The sequence below is a fragment of the Pinus tabuliformis genome, chromosome 3_1 (genome assembly GCF_031772625.1).
Source record: "Pinus tabuliformis cultivar Carrire ecotype Pingquan chromosome 3_1, CPIR1, whole genome shotgun sequence".
In the NCBI taxonomy this organism is placed as follows: Eukaryota; Viridiplantae; Streptophyta; class Pinopsida; order Pinales; family Pinaceae; genus Pinus; species Pinus tabuliformis.
The window spans coordinates 575,156,505-575,183,326 of NC_142301.1; the positions used below are offsets into that span (position 1 = coordinate 575,156,505).

A 26,822-nucleotide genomic window follows, 5' to 3' on the forward strand; every position below is an offset into this window, starting at 1 on the left:
AAAGCAATTCCCAGAAGGGTGACTTGGGGCTGCTGAGGAAGGGCCTGATGGGGGTTGGGCTAGGGGGGCTCTGTTATTTGTAGGGTGTCACCAAGGGACTTCCTAGAAACCATATGAGGAGGAAGTGGTTGAAGGAGAAGCAACCTATTGTGGACAATGACGAGAGTTGTGAAATAGATTCCCATACTCATGAAAGATTCTACATTTAAAGGAAACATGCTCATATTGTAGCAACTAAGAATAGATATGATCGTGATACTCGATTTCCATCGACTTTGGGAGGGGTTGTCATATGTTCATGTAAACACAAATTCTAGCAAAGGAACAAAAATTTCTCTATCTAGTTATCTCTGAGACTTGCACAAAGTTTTGATGGAATTTCCAATCGATTCCAAGATGTCCATTTCCTATAAATACTCTGATAAGGAATACAAGTGAGCCCAAATGGGTGCGGCTAAGGACTTTTCCATCTTTGGGTTGTAACAAGTTTCCTAGTGCCTCATGAATAACTCTGTGTTGTTCATGAAAAATGGTCCATTTTCCAAAATTCTTTTGCGGTCTTCCAGGTCTTCAAAAATTGCCTTGAAAAATACCTTTGCATGAATGCGAAGGTCAAATGGAGATTTTGACTTCCATTTGAGGTGGATCCTGTGAAGAATATCTAATTCTTTCTGTGAGATTCCCATGAATTTGTAGATTATCACATTGTCCTCCATAAATTGCCTAGATTGCTCTAGGCGATTATTAGGGATCACAACTTTTTGGTTTTTTAATGCCATTGGGAAGTAGTGGCCCCTCTTTCATGACAACCATTGAGCTCCCAAAGCAAGCATCTCAACTTTTTTTCCTCTGTGTTTCCCTGTACTAGAAAATGGGTTGTTGGAAGGTCGATGTGCACAAATAAAAATTTATTTCAAGGAGGGGTCCAGTCCCCCTACCTAGGAGGGCTTAGCATGTGCCCACTTAGCCAACGGATGGCGTTAGGGTATGAAAACAATTGCATGAGTGAGGAGAGTGCTATAGTGAGGAGTCAGACCACCAAAACCCTAGGGCGTCCAAACCCTAGCAGAGTGCTTTAGAGCTACATCATAAAACAAACATTTAAAATACTTGAATTTTCATATTAAAAAAAAGTTCACTTACCTTAAATTTATTATTAAAATTGTCCCCTTGGGTTTATAATATTAATCATAAGGGTTTATAACATCAATTCTTTTGGTCTATAACATTTATCCATTGGGTTCAATAATTCCTTATTTTTATAATACTAATAATCCCTTGGGTTTATACAAGTTTGTAATATTAATAATCCTTTGGGTTTATTAATTCATTGGGTTTATAATATTATTTCTTTGGATTTATTAATACCTCGGGTTTATAATATTAATAATTTTTGCGATTTGTTAATATATTGGATTTATATTGTTCCCAATATTGTGGATTTATTCTCCTTTATAATATTGAATTTAATGTGAAAGTTTAAAACCCTTAGGTTTGTAATCCATTAGATTTATAATATTAATCTTAGGATTCATATTTCAAGGTTTTAATATTAATCACAGGTAATATAATATCAATCATAGTGTTTAATATAAAATTCTTGTGTTTATAATCCCTTATGTTTATAATAATAATCTCTTAGCTTTATAATATTATTAATTTATTTTGTTTATATATATATATATATAGAGTTTAATATATAGTTCATATTATTATATAGTCCATCTAAATATATAAAAATTACTAACAATTATATTAATAAGTATATAATAACTATTAACAATAGCATAATTGTGAGAGGTAAATAAGTATTATTAATAATAACAAAATACTATTATTATATTATATGTGAATTTTATTATATATGTGAAATATTATTATCAATATATTAACAAAATTTTATATACTATCATAATAACTTATTAATATATAAAATAATAATAATATGCTAAGCATAAATATATTAATATATACAATAATATGGTTGTTATTATTTATTATTTATATAGTTATGAATAATTATAAATAATTAACTTTTAGTAAGACACTTAATAATTATTAATGTAGTTTATAGTGGATATATATTAATCATATTGGCAAAAGTGGTTGTACATGTGCTTCATATATGTCTATTGACATATCACATTGATAAATATAATTGTGCTAATAAAATAAATATTAAATTATTTATTAACTTACAAAGCTACGGATTGTAAATTGTAATAGAATCCAAAAACCACTTAAACATTAAAATATTTTAACATATAAACCTTGTGAATCGCAACTTGCGAGTTATAGAGCCGCTGCCCAATCTAATGTTTTGGATGAGGCAACAATGAATATTTTTGTATGTGGGGGAGCGAGGGGTTCATAGTCATGTTTTCCAAGCTTTAGTCTTGTCTTTCAAGATATCCCACCACGCTGACATCAAATTGAGTTCTTGACATTTGGCGAGAAAGAGGCCATGAAAAATTTGCTGACAAAGATATTCAAATTGGTTGAAATTGAAAATTTTGAATGACCTATTGCTTTCATGGCTGGGCAGTGGTAATTCGATAGATGGCATGAAGAATACTTTGGAAGGTTGTTGCCTTTCATTTATAGCATAAGGAGCAAGAACCAATCAGGTTTGAAGAGACGCTAGTATGGGAAGCGGATGAAAGCAGGTTCGAAATGGCTTAAAATTCAGTCTATGCATCAGCCGCTCAAGGGTTTGACTATCTTCCTTCAGAAAATGCTCATCCTGTTGCAATGAGTTCTAAAGATGTGAAAACCTTGCAAACCCTAGGTTGCAATGTCGAATCCCTAAAAGTATGTGAGGCATGGAGTGTGAATCGTTAAAGAAAGTGGCAATCCCTTTGTCAGTGCTGTCTCCACTTTCTAATCTTCCAAAATAAGTTATCCCTTTCGTGAAGCTAGTAGCTTTACTAGCTTCTATGGAATGGATAGTTTACCCAATAGATATTTGATTTAAAGCAATAGACATTTTATTTAGTTCTATCCCATCTTGATTTCTATTTAGAAATCCTTCTCGATAGAAGGTTATTCATTTGAAGCCATCTTTTTTCCATGTTTTTTTTTAACAAAAACCCAGCTATTTATGCTAGCATGCCCGCCCTTTGTCACATCAAGAATTAATGCATAATTTCTTGGGATCAATGAAAAGCACTGTAGTACTAACTTTATGCCAGAACCATTTAGTTAACAAATATTTTCTTATTTTTCAAAGAGATGTATTATTTTTTTCATTATTAGTTTACATTTATCTTACAAATTTGCTTTGAAATTTTTCTTTTTAAAAGATGATAAATTAGATTTAAATATTTTTTAAATAAAATTTATTATATTAATTTCAAATTTGATTAATTGCAATTCGTATTTCTCGTTACTATTTTTGGTGGATTGTTTGGAAATAAGATTTTTATAGATAAAAAATATATATATCTATTAAAAAAATTGGATAAGAAAAACTGTTTGCATACGTTTTTATAGACCGTTTTAAAGTATTATAAAACTAGAATAATGAGTTATTATGTTTTCTTTGAGAATAACCAACTTTAAACTTACCACTCAATTATTATGAAAAAATTGCAATACCTAAAATAAAAAATACTTTGGACACTAAAAGTGACGGGCACCAACCCCAAATGAGCATCAAATTTAGCCAGATAAATTTGAATTCCAAGCTGGATTGTAACACTCAAAGCAACCAATTATAAGATTTGAAAGCAACCATTTAAAACTTCTTGCGAACAGGTTTCAGCGTCTACCTATTTGACTTGACGTGACTCGTTTACCATTCCACAGTATCGACCTTCTTGACGCACATTAGTTAGCTTCGAGCGGCTGCTTTGAGCAGACTCCATTTCTTTGGATCCAAAGGAAACTAAGGGTAAATCTCCGTATTCATATCAATCTCCGAAATTAGAGAAGCCTTATACTCCTCAAGTTTGATAGCGTCCTTCAACTCTGCGACGACGGCGCTGACGTGCGGTCTAGCGGATGGTTCCGACTGAACGCATCGAATCGCTAGTTTGGCAACGTCGGTGATGGATTTGATGTCGTAATTTCTACCCAACCTTTTGTCTATGATTTCCGCTAATTTGCCAGGATTTTCATCCATCTCCACGTACGGTGTGACCTATAATTAAAACAGGGATAGCTATTGTTGTTAGTCTGCAGAAGAAGATGCACTACAACAATAAAATCCCTAGTTAATGTTAAATATTGGGACATTGATAATCAGATTGCTTGCCCATCGAATAAGGTTCAGTTGCTCTTCGCATAGTTTTGTATTTATGGGCTGTCTACCGCAAATGATCTCCAGCAAAACAACCCCAAAGCTATACACATCACTCTTCTCCGTCAACATTTGTGTGCTAAAATACCTGCCAAAACATGGCTTAAAAGGTCAGCAAAACAACTAAAATAAAACCGAATTTTCCTCTGGTATTACGCATTTAATTGCTGCGGCATAAAAAATATTGCAATGAATTGTATGTTTCATATACTCTGGATCAAGGTATCCGAAGGTTCCTTTCACTGTAGTAGTAACATGAGAAGCCTCCCCATCAATTGTCATTCTTGAAAGGCCGAAATCGGCCAGTTTTCCATTGAAATTCCTGTCTAGAAGGATGTTGGCCGTCTTGATATCCCTGTGAATTATCTTTGGGGTGCAACCAACATGGAGGTATTCCAGTCCTTCAAACAGAAACCGCAGGTGGATGAGATCAGAAATACGGTAATCAAGATATAATGCTGACGAACTATATCACAAACCATATAGCGTGAAATTACTTGACAGAAAACAGTTACCCTGTGCTGCATCTGAAGCTATTTTGAGCCTGGTTTTCCAATTTAGTTGAGAAAGTTCTGCACTAGGCCCTGGAAGGGAAAAAATGAAAATTTAAAAAAAAAAAAAACAATTTCTTTTCCGTAATTCCGCTAATACTTAATACATAATATATACCTATTAGCAAATTGATTTTTCCCTGCTTTGGCTAGTCAAATATATCTTATATGCACCAAATGAATCGATCATGTTTTCTCGGCAATATATTTACCATAAAGGTGATCCCTTAAGGACCCTCCAGACATGTGCTCATAGACAAGCATAAGTTCTCTTGATTCATTACAATAGCCCAGTAATGATACCAAGTTCTTATGGTGGACTCTAGAAAGAAGATCGACCTGCTCATCCAGTGAAGCTACGTGTGAATTTAACTACATTCCTGTTTACTCAGGAGTGCAGCCTAACCACTGTCAATATGATTAGACATAATGAGATTGGACCAGAAAACTGAACCATATTACAAGCTAATACCTCGTTCAGGAACTCCTGAACTCCTTGCCTGGAGAACGGGGAGAGCACCTTTACCGCTATATCTGTTCCTTGCTCCAATTTACCCAGGTAGACAGATCCAAAACCGCCTTGCCCAATGTTCTGACTGAAGTTTCGAGTGGCTGTAATTATCTCTTCTACAGTAAAGGCATGGGACTTTGTTGCATTTGACATTACAATCATTGAGTTGTCTGCAATTTATGCATTCGAGTTAAATTAGGGCAGCCTTAGATTTGTTTCATTTCTACTGGACACTCCTACTATGTCTCATTAATATTAATAAATTCAAGATATTTCTGACCTTCCAGGGAATTTTTTGATTCCTTTTCCACCCTCCTGCTCTCTTTTCTCTTACATTTTTTGTGATGCACAACAACACTCGCTACCAATATGAAAGCGACCACTGCAAGACTTCCAGCTAATGTCTTTGCGAGGAAGAGCCTCAGTTTATCCTTTTTCGAATTTGACGGGTGATATAGGTAGCGATTCCCAGTGTATCTGCAACACATCAAACGAACGAGACTTCGCTTCAAATTGATTCAGACTACAGAATTTGATGCGTTGCTTTTAAAGAAAATATTAAAGCTAATTTTGACCCTGAAAATTTATAAAAGAATGCGAATCTGTGGTTGAATACAAGAAACACAGACAATAAATATTTGATTACCTGAATTTCAATGACGGTTTGAGAAGTTGCTCTGGAATTACACCACTGAAGTTATTGTTGTCTAGAAACCTGTGATACCATTGTTCTCTATAAACCTTTGACCATAACAGTAAATAGACAGAAAGGGTTGCAGTATGATTTTAGTACTAATTTTGACTAAAGTAATGACAGAGAAGCCTACAACTCTGTAAGGTTTTCGAGTCCAGCGAGCCAGACTGGAATGGCACCGTTCAAACTGTTGTTTTGTAGATTTCTGCACAATAGTCGAGTTGAATGGATGCTTTAATAAAATGACGGCAATCCTGCGTTTTGTAAAAGTGTAGGGTTATGTTGAGAACAAATTACTTACAGTCTCTCCAACATGGTTAAATTGGATAAATTCGGCAATGGTCCTGTCAGCGTGTTATTAGCAAGTGATCTGATAATGTCAATAAGAATGGATGAGACATATGCCTTTCGACACGTACAGATAAAGCTCGAACAATCTAAATCCTTATTAAAGCTTCTGCGTTTTGGTTCGGTTCTTTTTTAGTTATATTTTTGGGTCAATTTTGCTGAAAATTTTAGTTATATCTTTAGGTGAATTGGTTGGAAATTCAGCTTTATTCAAAGCTTGAGATGAAAAATATGCATAATGTTTAAAAAAAAATTCAAAATCTTAAACTCATTTCTTCCTTCAACATATATTTTAAAAAGAAAATCTCCAATTTCCCCAAAAATCTGTTACTTTATTTCCACAAAACAAAAACTAAAATTCCCAAGTCTTATTTATTTAAAAATATATTTAAAACAACAAAATTCTACTATTTTATGAAAAAAAATATTACCATACTGCTAAAACCAACAACAATTTTATAAAAAAAATTATTACCAAACTCAAAAAACCAAAAATTGGAAGAGTTAGACCGGCCCATTTTATGATATATCTAACTGCGAAGAAGGCTCGGAAGATCTAAACGATTGTATACATCTAATTTCAATCAAAATGTAAGTGATGAATGAAAGAAGGTGAAGAGGAAAAAACAAATTTCCATAATCACTATACAGTGTTGCTCAATACAAAAATATAGCTTGCTGACGCGACCACACAGATTTCACTGAAATTTACTTACAGGCTAGCTAATGCAGTCAATTGTCCAATATTCTGAGGTATCGGTCCTGTTAGATTCCTTCCCGACAAATTTCTGGAAACACCATCAATGCATAAGTTCTTCAATTTCAACTAAAAATATCGAAACGTAAAAATTAAAATAGATCTTACATTTCCGAAATCCTAGCCGGTGAGCTTTTATCACAGCCGATTCCGTCCCAGACGATAACGTGGCAAGGATCGGAAATCCAACCTTTTATGTTAAACCTCGTTTTGAGACCTTCAAGAACTTCAACTGCATGTTGCACTCTACTTGGTTAGGCTTAACATCAGCAATTTCGATATGAGGAGCATTATAGACAAATTGCACTTACCGTCTTCTCTGTATGTTGCCATTTCCATATCAACGACAACGTAATTCTCAAACGCATTGAGTATTGGACCATAGATCGAATTAGGGGTCTTGACGAGTTCCAAGTCATAATTTGTCACGTTCAACAGAAGTTGGACCTCTGATGCAGAATAATTTCACACTATGGTAACGGGTTCAGCTAGTTCTCGTTGACCATTTATTAAAACTTCAAAAGATCTGCTTTCTGTCATTTTAAGATCTTCTATCTCAGCGAAGTATAAGAGCATCCATGAATTGGTCCCTCCTCCTCAATTAATATTAACTGTTAACGTGTCATTAACGGTTTCCCAAGCCTTTTGCATCACAATAGCTGGAGGAAGGTCTTGTGTACTGTTAGTTGAAATTGGCCCTGGCAAACTTACAGTCTGCGGAGAACCACCACCAATAATCGATAAACCTGTACCTGATGCCCAGATGCGGTCGAAGTTGTCTTGAGGATACCTGCTTACCATAAAAAGCAGTTTAGTGCTGTTACTAACAGGAAATATCGCAATAGTAATGCATCAAAATCGCACTTCAATGTTCACATATCAAGGTTCAAACTTTTAAAAATTTTAAGGAAAACACAAAAAGCAGAGATATAAGGTAAGAAGTGAGATTCAAAAAGCAAGAAGGACGAACTCTAAATAGTTTTGACTTCAACTTTCTCTCACCACTGTTCAAATAGACATATACTTTCTGGAAATACACAGGCAAATGAATTGCAATGAATCTCAACACTATTCTTAGCTTAGAGTTTACTGGATACAACACTATATCTCTCAAAATACTCACCTAACCGACGAATTTCGGCCAACATAATATCTCGATTGCAATCTCAACATTCTTCCTGGTTTAGCCTGTGAATACATGCGATTCTGGAGGCTCCTCAACTCGATAGCATTGATAAAGGGATCATCAATCTCAGATGTTCTGATAAAGCAAATGTACAGCACAGTGCAGGCACTAACAAATATGTTTTCAGCAGGCACTCTATTGGTACGACTAATAGTTAGGTTTCTCACAGTCAAAAGACCCGGCGTTTCAATAGAAAAAGCGAAGCTAATTCCTGTGTAATTTCCAACAGCAAACCATAATCTTAAGAGGTAAGGCACTTTGGGATCCACAGGCAATTGATAGCAAGACTTGTTGAGAGGCTTTGGGAAAAACCGCAGACTTTGCAAGTAAGATGACAACTCTCTGTTTCCCGTGTTAACTGTCTGCCCGACATCTATGTAATTAGCATCAGGAACCCATGCTATATTGTTTTCGTCAGTGTGATCTGTTTCGCCTCCACAGTCGATACTGAGAAATCCTGCTGGCTCAAAGGATATCTTGTCAAACAATACACATAAACAATAACGTATCACGGAGCAAAATCACGAAATTTCAAGAATGATTCGAAAATAAGCAAAATTCAACATATTTTGGTAACTGTGTTCACATAAACTGTTTATATTTAGAATTAATCACCTGGTTGAGCAGTTACAGTCAATAAACGCGAGAACAGTATTACGGCCACCCAAACAGCCGATTTGCCAAAACCAATTTTTACCATGATTATTCTAATTTTTTAAATTGCTACCTTATGCTAACACCGAATAACTGTACATCGCGAACAGGCATCGCAATGATGCAAATCGCAAGTAAACATATCCTGAAAGAAGAATTGTTTCCGTTATACCTTTTTTGACCGTTCGAATATCCGTTGTCCAAAAGGGTTCGCTGTCTATCTTTCTGGTTATGATGCTTTGGCGCGATGTGAATTTGACCACAGGAAATACAGACCTTATACCAAGGGAAAATTGACAAATTGACTAAATAGGAAGAAAGTTTTAAATTTAAAAAAAATAAAATATCATAAAAATAAAATAAATTATAATTTCATTTTAGATTTTATATATATGAAGATGATTCAAGTCCACTAAGACCATTATTTATATATAAAAAAATTAATTAAAATAACAAGAAATATGTAATTATTTTTAAAATAAAACTCAATTTTTTTTATTTGTGATTACTATTAAAAAATATTTTTTTGAAAATTAAATCTTTATCATTTAACTAACAACAATAATTGATAATTAAATTAAACTTTAAGACTTTCACATTAACATATTCAATATTAACTAACATTATGGAAGATTAGATAAATGGAAATTCACATCCTAAGAAATCGGATTCACCTTCCCTGTGTCCCTAATCCCACGTGTTAGACACGATTCTCTCGGACATGTCTCCAATTCATTGCTCAACCGTGGTGAACACGTTGGATTCGCGTGTCCAAGTGTGTCCCAATTTCAAGACATGTGTCCCTCTAGAAAAGCATGTCCTATGTCTTTTTAAGCCTAATTTGGGCCACTTTCTCCTCATTTGTGTGTCTCTCTCTTGTTGTGGATGTGTAAGAGCTAGTAGCAAAGGGTTTAGGAGCATTATGGAGGTGATTCAAGCAATCGGTAAGTGCATTTTGCTTCCATTTTTTTCCATTTTTTCTAGAATAGTTGTCCGTTCATTTTGTTTACATGCTAGTGCATTTGTTGTTTATTTTTTTACAAAATTCGTGGATCAATCGAGAACAACAAGGAAGGGGCAAAAGAAGGGAAGAATGTCCCCATTGATGATGCCCCTCCTATTCCAATTAATCAGGGTTTGCAAGTGTTCCCTCTGTTGGAAGTGGGACTGTAACAATAACTTCAAATTTTGAGGGAAGAATAAATTAAAAAAACACCAGGCTCAATAAAATAAATATCCTTTGTGGAGGTATGTCATAGGAGATGACTTAATTAGAAAACTACATTTTCTTGTCAATATCCCTTGTGGAGGTATGTCATAACAGATGACTTCATTAGAAAAACTACAGTTTCTTGTCTTTTTCCTATTGGATCATTGATGAATCTATCACAATTGTATTTGTAATATGTATGCATAATGTTACCACTTACAAATTTACAAATGTAGAACCTAGATCTATGTTTGAATTTATATCATGAGTGAAAATTTGTGAAATATGAAATCATATATATATATATATATATATATATATATATATATATATATATATATCTATATCTATATATATATATATATATATATATATCTCGTGTCATGTTCTCAATGCTCCACATCCCATGTGTCGACACTCGCGTGTGTCGTGTGTCCCTAGGTGATTTAGTTGACACTAATAATTGGGATTAGATAAATCCATGTAAATATTATAAATAGAAAAATAAAGAGAATTGAAAGGCTAAGAGACATTCGAACATGAAACCCAATAGTCTCACTCTCCAAGTATATATCTATGTTCTTCTTTCTCATCTTTTTATGGATGGCTATTATCGAGAAACGGAACCTTCTATTGTCATTCAGAATTAGTCCTAATCTGACATGATATGAAAGTCAGCTCCCAAATTAGATTTTTACACTATAACTCGGGAGAACTCTCTCGTTATTATTTGTCAAATCTCTATCCATTCTCTGTCATTATCCTTCGTCCCTCGATCAACTACAAACTCTACCTCTATTTTAAACATTGGCGTATCCTTGACTTAACTTCCTGTGTGAGGAATCTCTGCAAAATCTCTCCTTTCTACACTGTGAATGTGTTGGTCATTTCTCTACATACAATATTTTGAAGTTTACCATGAGACCGTGAAGACAGTGATATGTTGCATAAGTTTATATGTGCATTGATGGATGGTTTGTTACATTTTGTGCAAAGACAGTGTGCCTCGTTTTGAAATCCACGTGTAATTACTAAATTCTCTAAGATAAGTTCCATGTTGTGAATACCATGAAGTATCTCTGTTGACCGGTCGATAGCTTTTTGAAGATTGTTTATGGTGAATGTTGTGTTAATGGAAGGGAGGATGGTATATTGGCTTTGCATTGAAGTTCTTTGAATACCGTGGATTCTTTATTATATGCATTGTGTTGTATGCTGCTAGCATGATCGTTGTTTATTATATTGGTTGTGCTATATGTTGAACACTCAAAAGAGTGATTTGAAGACCATGGTGTAAGACTGAGACCGTGTATGCGTTGAATGCTTTTTATTTAGTGCGTTGGATTTTTAAATATGAATGGGCTGGCTCAGAGACATGTATGGTATCCATGGTGCATGCATTGAGAAAAGGCTTCATTCCAAATCGTTTGAAATATTTTATATGTTGAGCCATATGTGATCGATAAATAATGGGCATATAATATATGAAGTGCATTGAATTAAATAGATATGGCACATATTATATTAAGCAGTGGTTTTATATCATATTAAAGAGTGGTAACATATTAAGGAATAGTGGCACATTAATGTATTAAAGAGGGGTGACATGTTATATATTCCACATTAAAGTATTATTGTGAAGTTTTCCCATTCATATAAGTAAATCAGTATTTTACTTAATAGAAGACATCAAGTAAGGTTGTGATATTGAATTGAAAGAAAATAGTATTTTTGATGATGTATCCACTCATCTCCATTGTGGGAGAAGTTTTCTCTGGTAAAGAGAACTATTATGGGTGGTCTAGGAGAATAAAACACACGCTCATTTTCAACGAGTTTTGGAAAGGGGCTTGTGAAGGAGAAGAAGACAATGCACCTGAAAATCCTACTTCAGATAAGGAGCTTGTCATCTGAGAAAACAAGAACAACAAGGTCTATGCCTTGATTGCAACATTAGTAAATGAAGAGGTGAGTCATCATATTTTTCCATTTTCAAATGCCTTTGAAGTCTTAAAGAATTTGAAGGAATTATATGATTCACACTCTAAAGTTGAATTTGTTCAGCTGATGATCAAGTTGTTCTATCTTGAGTTGAAAAATGATTACCCTCTTGCATTAGCATCAGAATTAAGATCCGTTATGCATGACATAAAAGCTATTGGTGTGGAAATAGATATTCCTCCCATAGCTTATGTTAAGGCACTATATCCCACCTATTCACATTATCTTGAGTCATTGCAAGAAAGTGGCAAACTTAAGGAGATTTCCTTTGACTCCTTTGAGAAGAAGTTTGTTGAAAGAGAGAAGGCTTTGGGAAGAAGACAACTCCTCAGTGTTCTTAATAAGTTATGTGCATTACCCAAAAAGAGAAGAATCATGCAAAAGATTCTTCTAGAGGAAGAGGTGGTTGAAGAGGAAGAGGAAAGAAGAATTTTAGAGGCAGGGGTGGCAAACATTTCCAAGGAGACAAAATAAAGCAAGAAATCAATGAAGAGAAGGTTAAAGCAACTGACAAAGGAAAAGGTATAAATCACTTGAATCCACTCATTATGTTGTGGCACATTACAACATTCGAGTAACTGCAAACTTATTCAATGGTTCACTATCTTCATGGAAAGATGTTTGGTTGCTTGATTTAGGAGCAACTTGCCACATAGCTTTCAGAATATATTTATTTGAAGAATTCACTCATAATGATGATGGAGAAGCATATTCTACAAACAAGTCAAAACTCAAGCTATTAGGGCATGACACCATCACGATCAAACTGCTTGCTCTTTCAAACTTTCTTCTACATGATGTTCTATAAATAGCGGATTTGAGGGTAAACTTGTTGTCTTTGGTCCAAATTCACTAGCAAGGACACTCCATTCATATGTTTTATTGCAAGGTTGAGGTCATAAAAGTATCAGATCACTCACTTGTCATGACTGGGATAGAAGAAGAAAGACTTTTGAACCTGCAAGTAACCTCTACTCGTTTGTTGAAGAAAAATGGTGTTATTGGTTTTCCAACTATTCATAGGAAACTTAAGTAATGTTATGCTTGTATCTTAGGAAAGCACAACAAACAACAATTTCATGATTCCCATTCCATAGCACATAGAAAACTTGAACTCATTCATTCTGATTTATGTGGCCCAATGCCTGTTCCTTTTACAAATGGTAATAAATATATGATGACATTTATTGATGACTACATTAGAATGTGTTGGGTTTATTTATTGAAGAGAAAATATAGTGTTTTTGAAACATTCAACACCTTTCATGCATGGATTGAAAATGATTCACAATCTCATATTGGATCTATTTGTACTGATAATGGAAAAGAATATAAATCAAATTAATTTGAAAAGTATCTTCACCAACATGGGATCTAACATCAAACAACTGTACCTTATAATCCTCAACAGAATGGAGTACCTGATATAATGAATAGGAAAATCTTAAATATAATACGTTCGATGATGTTTTTCAAGAATGTCAAGCTGATGTTTTGGGTTGATACAGTTCTATGTGCTATGCATATAAAGAATAGGTGTCCATCTCATGCTATAAAAAAAAAAAATACTCCCTATGAAATGTGGTATGGCCACATTCCATCTGTAAGGCATCTAAGGGTTTTTGGTTCCATTTGTTATGCCTTAATACCCAAGGAATAGAGAAACAAACCTAGTGCAAGGAGTCGCAAATATATCTTCTTGGGGTACTCAAATACCTCTAAAGCATACTATCTCTATGATGAGGTTAATAAGAAGTTTATAATATCTAGAGATGTGATCTTTCTTGAATATTCTAGGACTAACAATATTGTTGAGCGGCAGCTTGATTGCTTGGATAGATTCATACATGCAAAGTCTTTTCGAGAGTTTGATAATGGGGTTCCATATATTTAAGGGGGATCCCTATACAAGATAAATATATGGAATATTCTTCTGAAGAAATCTCTCCCCCACATGAAGATCCAACCATTGATGACACTTTGAGTGATGTGATTGACAAAACTGGGAGACTAAATCTTGATTCAACCCCATCTTAGTCAACTGAGTAGCTTGTACCATCTCAAAAAGGTTCTCCAAAATGGGTAACAAAGACACTTGAAAGTGTTCGTCCTAATGAGGATGGAAAGACAGGAACAAGAAGCTCAACCAGACAAAATAGAGGTGATGTAGACAATCCCGGTTGATCAGTTGATATGGATGTCCCTTATGATTGTGAACTAAATTTGTCTACTAATTTTGAGCATAATTCCTTCAAAGAAGTCGCTTCTCATGATGAATGCAAAGAAGCGAGGCAGATATAATATGATGCTCTGATAAAAAAATCCACTTGGAACCTAGTTGATCCTCCATTGGGGACCAAACCAATGGGCTGCAAGTGGGTCTTCAAGAACAAGTATAAAGCAGATGGCTCACTTGAAAAACATAACGACGGGCTTCTCCTGGACAGTTTTTCACAGAAGGAGGGGGTCAATTATGAGGAGAAATTTTGCCCCATAGTAAAATGTGATATCATTGAGACACTCTTTTCCCTGGCAGCTCAAAATGGTTCGAAATTCCTTCAAATGGATGTAAAAACTTCTTTCTTAAATGGAGACCTGAAATAGAATAACTTTATGTAGCAAATAGAAGGATTTTTTTGAAGGGCAAGGAGCACAAAGTATGCAAGCTTGTCAAATCCTTGTACGACCTCAAGTAAGCACCACGAGCCTGGCATGAGAAATTGACTAAGCATCTTCTGAAGCTCAATTTAAAACATTATCATCTTGATGATGCGACTTTGTTTGTCAAGAAAATTGGCAAAACAATTGTATATGTTTGGGTGTATGTAAATGATCTTTTGATGGCAAAGAAAAATGAGAACTACATTACATCCATACAGAAGGAACTGAGGAAATGTTTTTAAATGACAGATTTTGGCTATGTGCACTACTATCTCGGTATTGAAGTAACCCAACATCTAAAGTTTATATTTGGAGATCTCTTGAATATGTTTAGCATGGCTGAGTGCGATCGTTTGACTACTCTAATGGAAAAAAATTTAAAGCTCACATCCACTAAAGGAAAAGAATTTGAGGATGCAACAAAGTATCGACAACTTGTAGGAAGTCTCAACTACCTCACTACTACTAGACCGAACATTTCATTTGTTGAACTGTAATCCTCTCCAGGTTTATGCAAAAGCCTTGTGAGGGTCATTGGTTTTCTGCAAAAGGAGTTCTAAAGTACTTGAAGGGAACTCAAAACTTTGGACTCAAGTATACACATGTGGGTGACTTTGGCTTGATTGGATATTTCAATTCAGATTTTGATAGGGATAAAGGAACTAGGGTATTTACTTCAGGTTATGTTATGAGTCTTGGATCAGGAGCTGTCTCCTGCAGGTCACGTAAACAATCAGTGCCAGCAGATTCCACAACAAAAGGAGAATATGTGAAAGCAGCTGAAGCAATGAAGGAAATTGTGTGCCTCAGGAAAATTTTGGAAGATTTGCAGGAGAAACAAGTGCATTCAACTCCTGTTTTGATTAACAATGCTTCTACAATAAAGTTTTCTAAGAACCCAAAGTTCCATGATCAAACCAAACACATCAATACAAAATACCATCTGATTTGACATCATGTTGAGGCCAAAATAATCCACCTACGACATTGTTTCACAAATTAGCAGATTGCAGACATCTTCACCAAAGTGGCTGGAAAAGAAAAGTTTGAAAGATTTAAAATGATGGTTGGAATCACCAACATCCATTCAAATTAAGGGGGGAACGGAGGAGAATATTAACACCTAATCTTTGGGATTAGGTAAATCCATGTAAATATTGTAAAAGGAAAAAAAAAATAGAAGACAAAAAAACATTAGGAGATGAAACTTAATAGTCTTCCTCTTCATCTATACATCTATATTGTATCTTAATGAAAAATAACAATTTTATTCAAAATTACTCTTAACCTAAATTAAATCTATAATTTATAATATAATTTAATAGTTTCTTAAATTCAAATTTGATAAAAACCACTAAAAAATAAAATTGTAAAAATAAAATAATTTAAAATTATAATTCTCAATAAAAAGGAAATATCCCCTTAAAACGACAAAAAGACAAAAATAAAAATGACACTCATTCAACTCGACCGACTCGTTATTATGTTGAAGCTACAATTGGACCTTATTAAGTTTATAGATAAAATGAATCATTCGTCATTGTTTAAAAAATAATCATCGACAAAGACACTTTCAAGCAGAAACTTCCAATACATAACACATGATGCCTCGCTATTGGCCACGCTGTACATTAAACTTCTCACGACGCAAGGAATTCAAACACACATGGCCCAAAATTCAGACACTTTCTACAATTTTGTAATATAATAATTAAAATCGAGGGGTGTGGGACTAGGTAATGTGCATTTGATAATTGAACATACTTTATAGATTAAAATACAAATTCAAATTCAATGAAATATAAATTTTTTTTATAGATATAACGAAATGGAGTTGTTTTTAGTGTGATTTTTTAGAAGTTTTTAAGGTGAGTTTTTTAGTTAAATTTCTCTAAAATCTTGTAGGAATTTATTGGAATCACAAATTTGATGGGTAATCCTGTGCAATCGAAGTGTCCTAGAGATTTTCCAAGGTGCTGAATCCATATACACAGTGAAAAAACTAGTTTAAATAACACAAATCAAGATTTCACCTCAAATTTTTCCACCAATTCTACAGCTGAAAATCCCAAAAATTACACTAAAGACAACTCCTAAAAAAATAAGTTGATTATAGATTTTGTAACATTAAAAAAATAAGTGAGCTGTGAAAAAAATTAAAAGATAATATAAAATTCACGATATATGTTTCAAAATTTTATTTTTAAAAGTTTTAATCATTTTAAATTTATATTTAAACATTAATTAAATTTGTAATAATTTAAAAATTAATTCAAATTTTAAATTATTATTTTTTTTATTTATGAATATTTTATTGAATCTAAAAAAAATTATTACAAATTTAATTTACTCAAAATAGTTCTTCGAAAATAACTCCTTTTAATTTTATATTGTAATTAAATTAATTTATATTATAAATTCATACATTATGATTAGATTTTATTATGTGATACTTTAATTTGCTAATATTGAGAGGAATTATTATCCTTTCCTCCATAGTTACAATGCTATTTAAAGATTAGTGTTATTGAATAAGGATAATGCTATTTACAATTATTTAATTTGATAATTATAATTTGTCTCTTTATATTAGTATAATCCAATATATAAATTTATTTGAAGTATAGGGATTTCGTATAAACATTTTTATAGGAATTTTTTTGTTGTAAAATTAAAAAGAAAAATGCATTTCTTATTTTTTTTTATATATATATATATGTAATTTTTCATTATTTAAGTTGTATTTTTAAATGTTCTATAAAATATATATCTATGGACTACATTGTCCAACATGTATATATGTGTAATTTTCTATTGTTTAAGTTGTATTTTTGAATGTTCTATAGAATATTTATCTATGGACTACATTGTTTACGTTGTCTTCCTTTTATATATATGTGTGTGTGTGTGTAATTTTCCATTGTTCAAGTTGTATTTTTGAATGCTCTATAGAATATTTATCTATGGACTACATTGTCTTGCATGTATATACATGTAATTTTCCACTGTTTCAGTTGTATTTTTTAATACTCTATAGAATATTTATCTATGTTCTACATTGTCTACATTGTCCTGCATGTATGTGTGTGTGTGTGTGTGTGTGTGTAATTTTCCATTGTTTAAGTTGTATTTTTGAATGCTCTATAGAATATTTATCTATGAACTACATTGTCTTTCATGTTAAACATTTTCCTGCATGTTAAAATATTTTATTGATTACTAACGTTTACCTTTTTTTATCCAAGAGGAACACAACAGATTGATTTTACAATTTGGGGGATTTGAACCCTAGATCTCTCATTTTTCATACATTTTGCATTACTTCGACCACCAATTGCGCTGCCCCTAGAACTGCCACATATTATTCTGATTAGAAAGTGCTTGACATTTTTTATTGTATTTTTTAACTTTCAATTACTTTTTTCCATTGGAAATTAAATATTTTATTCATATACAACATCAAAATATACTTTTTTTTTTTATTTTTTATCTATATATAGATATATATGAAGATACCCGATGGGGGTGGGTAAACATTTCTCCAAATAATCTTTCGGTTCACCCCTCGTAGCATGTGGTAGATGATGGCGCACAGAGCATGAGATGGGACGGTGGTGGTCTGAACAATCCATACCCTCCCGTGTTTGAGAAAATGAGGAGTAGTCTTAAGAGAACGAGTGTAGATTCTTGGGCAATGAATGTGGGTTGCACGGTGGCAGGTTTGAGCGTTGGTGCCCAAGATCGTTCGCCAAGGCTATGGGATAATTTACATTACACGAAGGGGCCTAGTCATGCTATAGTTGCTGCTCATGTGAGATTTTATGCCTTCATTTGGGACCCTGGAACGATTAGATGCAACACTTCACACTATCATTGTAAGTATGTCTTTGTGTGGGAGAACCCCGATTGTCGTCAGTGTTGTGGTACTCCATGTGGCTAGGAACTCAATGTTCTTGAGGTAAATTAGCTCCCTTGGCTATGATCCTTTTATGAAAGTTTGGTTCTGGGTGTGGTTCGTTCAATGTCGTTGTTGGGTTTCCTTCTGAGCAAGTGGTTTGGGACGTGGGAAAGTTCTCGATTATGGGTTTATAATGGTAGAATTTCTCCCGACAGTCGTGAGATCCTATGGTGGGTCCTTTTTATTCCAAGTACCCTAGAAGGAAAACGTCGGGCCTTTAGAAGAGCTTATCATCATTTTGCCATTGGGAATCTTGCTATTCTTAACCTCTTTCTGTCTAATTTGGTGTTGGATCAACTATCTTATGGTATCATCATGAGAGTTGTTGTCAATATCCTCCAGTTCTAGTTGTGGGTTTTTGTCAGGCATGAGTGGTCTGGGAAATTGGGAGGTTGCGGGTAAGGAAGACTTTGTGTGAGCCTCAACTTGTTTTTCATATTAGAGGCATTGCATTATGGCTCTGGCAGGGTCCTAGTTGATTTTTTTGTGTTTTGGGGGTAATTCCTCTTGGTGGTTGGGTTCTCTCCTGTATTTTTGTTCAGTGTTTCTCAGGTGTAATCAGCCATGCCCTGTTAGTGATGTCATCCTTGCCGTAGAGGTGGGAAGCAAGGCCCTATTGGGTGCCAAGCCAATAACTAGAGATCGAATATAGAGGATTTGAAAAGTGAGGAACGAGTGGGAGAGGTGGGTCATCCCCACAGTCAATCACCATGTTTAGTGGAGACATCGACTACAATGGAATAAATTTCTCACAACTATGACGAGTTCAAGCCAACCTAGACATCCTCAGAGACCAACATTACGAAGATATAAATGAATTGGTGGCATACATGAATGATATTCAATTCAGCCTCAGTGAAGCTCTAAAATAGTTGGAGAGCATCCATAGGAACCAACAATGTATCAATGATCGTCTACGTGACTTGGAGGCGTGAGTGGAGAATATTGAATTCCACATGCATGAGAGAGACGGTCTCCTTATAGCACCTCCTATGCTTCCTCTTCAACCACCTTCGTGACATGATGTTTTCAAATTCTCTATTTATTTTACCTTCCTTTTGCTTTGTAAGGATGTTTAGCCTATCGGCAACAATGGTTTTATGGTTATTTCTTCAACACTCTGTCACTCTCCTCGCTAACATATCTAATCTGAATGAAGATTAGGGAGTTGTGGAGACAAATTTTGTACTCTGGTTTTTAATGATGATAATATGAATATACACCTTTGAACAACAGCAATAAATAAATATGTATATCAAGTTGATAAATTAGTTAACATAGATTTTAAAATAGGTTATTTAAGTATTGTTCAAATATTTTTGAAAAAGTATAAGGTTTAAACATCTTACTCACATTTTTTATGTCACTTCTAATTAATTTATCTCTTTTTGAAGTTGTAACACCTCCAATTATTTAAAGTACTTGTCATTTACTATTATTTATTGAATGAGACTTTAATAATTAAAGTCTTAGAGGAAAATCCTGGGGAAACCAAAACATTTAAAGAAGTTTATATTTAGCTATTATTAATTAAGGATTATGATGAGTCTTGGAACTCTTAGAGAGACCCTAAACAAATTCTTTTAACTTATAGGAAATTGTCACAGTTATGATTCTCTCTTAGTCCCTAGAGATAAAAAGATCTTAGTGGGGTGAGAAGGGGTTCTTTTTTATTTTGGAGATGAGGCAAGCAAAGAAACTTGGAGAGAGAGGAATAAAAACAAACCCGACCAGCGTGGGAAGGTGAGGCATATTGATGCCCTATAGAGTAATTTCCTGAGTTGGGACTGAACGAGTGGAACACTCCAACATAGACAAAAATATGTAAAATTTTTAGGCTAGACTGTGGGGGTCTTAATGCTTGTGAACTGACCTTGATAGGTCTTAGTCAAGTTAATTTTTTTGGAAGGTTGAAAGCTCAAGGGGAGAATCGAACGTAATTTTCATTCTAAATTGAAAGGGAGGAGGGAAATATTCCATTTTAGTTCTTCCACTATCAAAATCTACTCATATAAGTGTGTTGAAAATTCTTGTATTCCTTGAATTTACAATGACTGTAAATGTGCATGCTTGAATTTCTTGTATTTTCTTGAATTCATGATGGATGTAAATTTTAAAGGCTTGCAAGGATAACCAGAGTGGTTTTGTTTTATTTCAGTATGGGAATGTGTTTATGAACATGATAATAACATGTGTTATGGCATCATTCCACATGCCTGTAGTTATGATGCTCTTATATGGCTTTCGACAGCCCTTTCCCATTCACACTTGATCACTTATTAGAAAAAAATATTCAAGTTCCATACGTGAATCTTCCCTTACAAAACCATGTACACAAGCTGGTACCATAATAGAGAACCTGTGTACATAATTAAAAATATGAAAAAAAATAAAAAAATTTCCTATTTCTCAGACGGGTTTTATGGGTTTCACCAAAAGCCCACCTATAAGAGTTCGTGGCCTAACTGAATCAACTTATTTATGGTGGTATCTATACACCTCATGGAAAGGCCTAAAATATATAAGGAGATAGGATATAGACATTATAGTCCCTTTATCCCCAGATCAAGTTTGATTTTCCCTGTGCCTCCTACATTCCCAATCATAGGAAACCCTTGTTTCCTTGCAGAGATGTTCATCTTCCATTAGATGAAATCATTTTACACATGTTGATATGTGATCTTTAAGGATTGAGCTGGACAGATTGAGAGAAAGGTTTCATTGGTGCCATAGTCGAATCAGGTTGTATTCTTCCACTACTATTTGTTCATATCAATAAAGAAGCTTTGTCTTGTTCTCAAAATGTTGTGATCTCATGTTTTTTATAATTCATGTCTAATATATCATCATTTATATGTTGATGATTGATGATATAACATGTTTATTATGCACACTCTTTGAACTACTTTCTATGCATATGATTCCCTGAATTGTATTGCAGGTCTGGTCACTTTGGAAGAAGGAGTGGGTTTGGACCCTACAAGGTCAACATCAAACGTAGGACCTTTGGATACTTTTCACAAACCCAAATTTAGTAGCTTTCATATTTTTCTTTCTTGAATGTATGGTTCTTTTTGATAGTGTTCCTTCAATCTGTTGAGGTTGTCAACCCTTTACCTTAGGGGAATACAGTCTCGTATTTCCTAGAACTGGCGACTCCATTGGGGAATACAGTTTGGTATTTCCTGGAAGGGGTTTTTTTTTCCTTAATCGGGGATTTTCTATCTTGTTCATTGATTTTTCCATTCTTATTGATTCATTTACAGTCTGGGAAATTAGTAGCATACACACGCGGTTTCTTCCAAAAAAACCTGAGTAAACGCATGTTTCTTAAAACATAGTTGCATGTACACGCAACGTTTCTTATACACAATCACTTATATTTGGGAAAATTTAAATTTTTCAAATTTTTACCTTCAGTTTGGGGAGTATCCTGGCTTTCCTGCCCTTTTAGATTCATTTTCAGTCTGGAATGATATTATTTCTTTCTAGTGTCGGTTTCTTTGTCTTTGTTACAAAAGATTGTGTCAACCTAGGGTTTTCAATTTTCTTGAAGTTTGTATTCTTGAGTTTGGATTTTAGACCTTTTGGTAAAGCGTCTAATTGTTCTATCCATATGGAACAAAGAGTTGTTTTTCAACTTTCCTTATGATCCAATCTTTTCATTGCTTCATTCACATTCTTGAAGTTGCCTCTTTTTTTTTCTTCTTGCTTGTTTGAGAAAGGTCTTTACAATTTTGGTTTAGTGAAAGATTTTGGTCCTTTGAAATCTTTTGTTTCCTTAACCTTTTATTCTTCTTTCATATCAACTTGTTAAAGTGTTTTCGACCTCTTAGTCACTTTGGTCTTATCATTTTGGTGTTCATTGATGGCTGGTGAACTTTGGTGTCTTTTCGCTTGATTTTGATCTTGAAGTGACTCATTTCTTTGCCTTCCTAAAACTTTTATTCAAAATACTTAAAAAGAAAAAGTGAAAAACATTTATTTATTGCCTTTCTTCTCTTTGGGTTTTTTTTTGGCTTATCAAAAAGTGTGTAGATCTTTGTTTCAAGTTGCAATTTTCTCTTCTTGGGAGATCTTTTTCTTAGATGTTTGGTTCTCCTTGTTTGGTAAAATTTTGACTTTAGGATATTAAAGGAACACATTTGTTTGTTTAGAGAATTCCATAGAGTCTTTCACTTAGGCATTATAATATGCATTATGGTAGTTTGATTTTATGCATTATTCTTTTTTAGTCTCCTTCAATAAATGATAAATGTGTGAGTGTATTGAAAAGGAAAAGGAAAATATTTTTTTCTTCCATAGATTTATTCTAGAACCCTATAGAGATCACTTTTCATTAAAGAAAAAGAAGTTTCATTTCATGTGCATCCTAGTTTTCCATTTATTTCTTTTTGTGTCAGAACATCATAAGTTTCATTTTCACTACCCGTGACTTAAGTAACAACTAATAAAATCAAGCATTTAATCTAAAATTAACTAGATTTTTCTTTTTTCTCGTAGATACATAAATTAGTTTAGGGAATTTAGGGGATTTGAATAGGTGTGTGGAGAGTAAACTCTTGAAGGCCACTCTAAACTAAAACATAGAAATTGACTAAAGAGTGAAATGTCCAGTCTCGTTAAGATGTCTATGAGATCTCTTCTAACACATGAGTTAAGCACAAGGATGAGTGAAGACAGGGAAAGAGAGATACCCCCTATCCTACTTGTTGGATCTCGTGCCCAATATTGCTCCACTCGGCTTCTAATTACAAACTGGTGACCTTAGTTTCCTATCCTAGTGACCACACAAGTGACTGTGGGGGTGAATACTTGTGGTACCTAAGACAGATGTTGTATCACTTTCATAGTACTTCTGGAGGGTTCCCTTGCAAAGCTTGGGTACTTGCACCGACAAAGGCTATTTTCTAGAGGTCAATGTAACTGTTTCTGATACCTTCGCTGGTAGTCTTGGGCCGTAATTATCCCAAACTATCTTCAGAAGGTCCTTGTCTTTGCTTTATTGTATTTTGGTGTCGAGTACTAATCACCCAAAGAGAAAATAATTGGAAGCTACTTGTTTGCTTCTATCTTTAGGTACTTTTCTATTGAGTTCTCTCTGCTCCTACATTTTCATAAATTTTTACTTTTTGAGTCTTTAAAAAGTTCTCTTAACATTTAAAAGTGGTTGATTGGTCTAGGAGGCTTCATTGGATTTCACCTACGAGTGTTGGGCCTTCATTGAGAAGGCGCAAGAGTAGTTCTTCTGGTTATTTTCACCCAGTAGCAACCAATGCATAGGAGATTAATCCAACATTAGGGGATGTTATTTCACACGGTAAACCTAGTGTAGTTCATAATTTGGACGAAAATGCTATAGTACTTGCTAGGGTGATCTTCCAATCAGAAGATGAGGTTGATATTAAAGACATCCCCGAGCCTCCCATGACTCCTTCTCATCTTACATACGTTGTATCGTACGTGGGTACCCAAACTCATAGGCTGGCTAGCCCTCTCCAATCTCCTTTTTTTTCCAGACTATGGATGTTGATACTTCTTCTTTGTAGACCCCTCCTTTAGTTGTAGGAGGGGGTACTATTGTTATCTCTACCATTACACCTAGTACAATAGATATTGGCTCTACTTCCATTCCATCTCTGACTGGGGAACCCAATCTTTCACTTCTTTCTCTGGTGCCTATCCTTTCGGGATGCCACCTAGTGGGATTACCCCAGTTCCTTCAACCTTTCCATTTGTTGTTTCCACATCTATGACTTATATGCTGAGTGGTTCAACATCTTTTCAGGGTTTTTATTTTGGAAGTGGTCATATCCCTCCTTCCAATCCATCATTGAACTTAGGATAGGCTCAGAATGTTAATCCTTTCCAAGGAATTCAAGGATGGCCAAACCATTCCATTAGTGGTTTAGGGGCTGGGAATCCATCCCATTTATTTGGTCAATAGGGGAGTATTCCCTTCCCTTTTTCCGACACCTCACAGGTCTTTCCTCCATTATCTAGTGCATGGAATCCTTATTAGGGGTTATCGCCTTCTTTCAATGTTATCGTAGGAGGAAACTATCCTATATATGCTAACCCTGCGATAGGGGATTGATACCCTTCAAATATTTCTGGGCCACAAAACTTTCCTTATGGTTCATGTCCTTCTACGAGAAATCCATGGCAACCTGGTGTCTCCCCAAATCTAAGATACTTCTTTCCATATATCAAAAATTCTCCTCTGGGTGGGTGGAATTCCCCAACTTTTGAACGCTTACCATTCCTGGAAACTTTAAAATTGTTAGATCTTTCAAAGTTGAGGAACGATCCAATTTGATACAATCTAGCTTGGGCTCTGGTTCCCACCAAACTTCCTTCTGATATTCCTAAATTTGAAGGGAATTTTGGGGAGGATTCGGTTGATCATATAACCATGTTCCATTTGTGGTAGTCATCGAAATTCTTAGTCAACAATTCAATCAGGTTGAGATTATTCCAATGCAACTTAACTGGAAACACTGCAAAATGTTATATTGAGCTAAAAGCAGATGCCTTTGCTATGTTTGGCGAACTAGCTACTATGTTTTTAAACCATTTTCAGTTCCTTGTCCGATATGATGTCGATCTTCTAGCCAATTTTGAACAAGACAAAGAAACTCATATATTTGACCATATCCAAGAGAGGTGCAGAAGGAAGAGGCTCATTAAGGCATATATCCCTTATGAGTTCCTTCTCGAATGGTTTTTAAAATATTTACAACCAGAAATTTCTAAGGATGTGTCACTCTCGAGAGTGTTCACTTAATAACAAACCATATTTAGATCCCAAAAGTTAGATCTTATATTTTCTCAATTTGGAATCCTCTATAATATTCTCCCTGATGCTCCTTGATCAAAGATCGATGTAGTAAAACCCAAGTCAGGACCCCATGTTGACATAATTGTAGGGTTGATCGATAGTAGCATGGCCAACCTATTGAATCAATTGCAGCAGTTATGTTTACAATTTGCTTCTCCAGCGCAGGCATCATCGTTGGTGCCTATGTCTCCCCAACCTTTAGCAGTTAATTATGTCCAATATTCGAACCCCAAAGGAAACCAACAATCTGATGGGAGGAAGAAGAGATGTGGTAAGAAAGAAAGATAACGCTGGGAAAGGGAATGCGAACAAGTCCAGTAATGATATTGGAGAGGGTATGAAGGAATTGAAAAATAAAGTAAATCTCCCATGAAAGTTATGCAGTGGGGATCATCTTACCCATCTTTGCCCTAAGATTTAGGATGCTCAACAGTTGCTAGCTCAGTAGGGTTCATTGAGTTCCCAGGCTTTATTGACTAACCCTTTTCCCAAAGGGCAACAAATACTTACCAGTGCTAATGTTGTTGCTAGAACCCCCACAGGAGGAAACCAGGATGGGGAATCCACATCAAATTTCTATATGATGAGGTCTCATGTTGATGCACATGATTTATGGTGAGTCAGAACCTTCTAAGGCTAAGGCTACTTCTGATATTTCAGAGCCACTCCATATCGAGAGGCCCATAGTTAATCATATACTTCAGATGTTGAAAGGATCTAGAAAATGTTCGACTGTTAATCCCAACGCTATGCCTGCTTAGAACTATTCTATTGTTGAAGATTTGGCTCAGAGCCCCTGTGCAATGTCAGCGTTATAGGTACTCCAATCATGTCCTCCACAAAGGAGGGCATTTCTCACTGTCATCAGAGCAGTGGATCCAATAATTTAAGTGCTAAGAAGAGACTCCCACATCAGATGGTTTTCCATATTAAATCTACATATCATAAAATTAATATCTTTCGAACTATAGTTGATGAAGGGGCTTCCACATGTATCATGTCGATGTCATGTTGGAAGGCTATCTGATCTCTGGAATAAATTCCTTCCCCTACTATCTTTATCGCATTCGATGGTCACTCTCATAGGCCTCATGGAATTCTTCCATCCTTTCCCATATGTGTTGGGCGAAAGGTTGTCAATGTTGAGGTA

General features: G+C 34.6%; 1 protein-coding gene across 2 annotated transcripts; it reads right to left on the minus strand.

Moving 5' to 3' along the window:
* Positions 1–3,813: 3,813 nt before the first annotated feature.
* On the minus strand, positions 3,814–7,746 carry LOC149188285 (putative LRR receptor-like serine/threonine-protein kinase At1g67720). 2 transcript variants are annotated; one of them, XM_089412977.1, is made up of 13 exons: positions 7,473–7,746; positions 7,270–7,393; positions 7,121–7,192; positions 6,358–6,426; positions 6,190–6,261; positions 6,009–6,077; positions 5,643–5,839; positions 5,324–5,532; positions 5,064–5,190; positions 4,816–4,884; positions 4,512–4,701; positions 4,256–4,388; positions 3,814–4,141 (listed from the first exon to the last, which is right to left on the minus strand). In XM_089412977.1, exons 1-13 carry the CDS (start codon positions 7,498–7,500, stop codon positions 3,887–3,889), a joined length of 1,614 nt encoding a protein of 537 aa, XP_089269103.1. In that variant the 5' UTR covers positions 7,501–7,746; the 3' UTR covers positions 3,814–3,886. The 2 variants fall into 2 exon arrangements, with proteins under 2 accessions (XP_089269103.1, XP_089269102.1); XM_089412976.1 differs by having other exon boundaries at positions 4,798–4,884.
* Positions 7,747–26,822: the final 19,076 nt, after the last annotated feature.

What these genes read in the sequence shown, in the direction of transcription:
- LOC149188285 (XM_089412976.1), bottom strand. Translation starts at nt 7,500, where the DNA reads ATGGAAATGGCAACATACAGAGAAGACG. An exon ending in TTAACCATGTTGGAGAGACT is followed by an intron (nt 6,262 to 6,357) that starts GTAAGTAATTTG and finishes ACTATTGTGCAG; the next exon opens with AAATCTACAAAACAACAGTT. An exon ending in CTCGAAAACCTTACAGAGTT is followed by an intron (nt 6,078 to 6,189) that starts GTAGGCTTCTCT and finishes ATGGTATCACAG; the next exon opens with GTTTCTAGACAACAATAACT.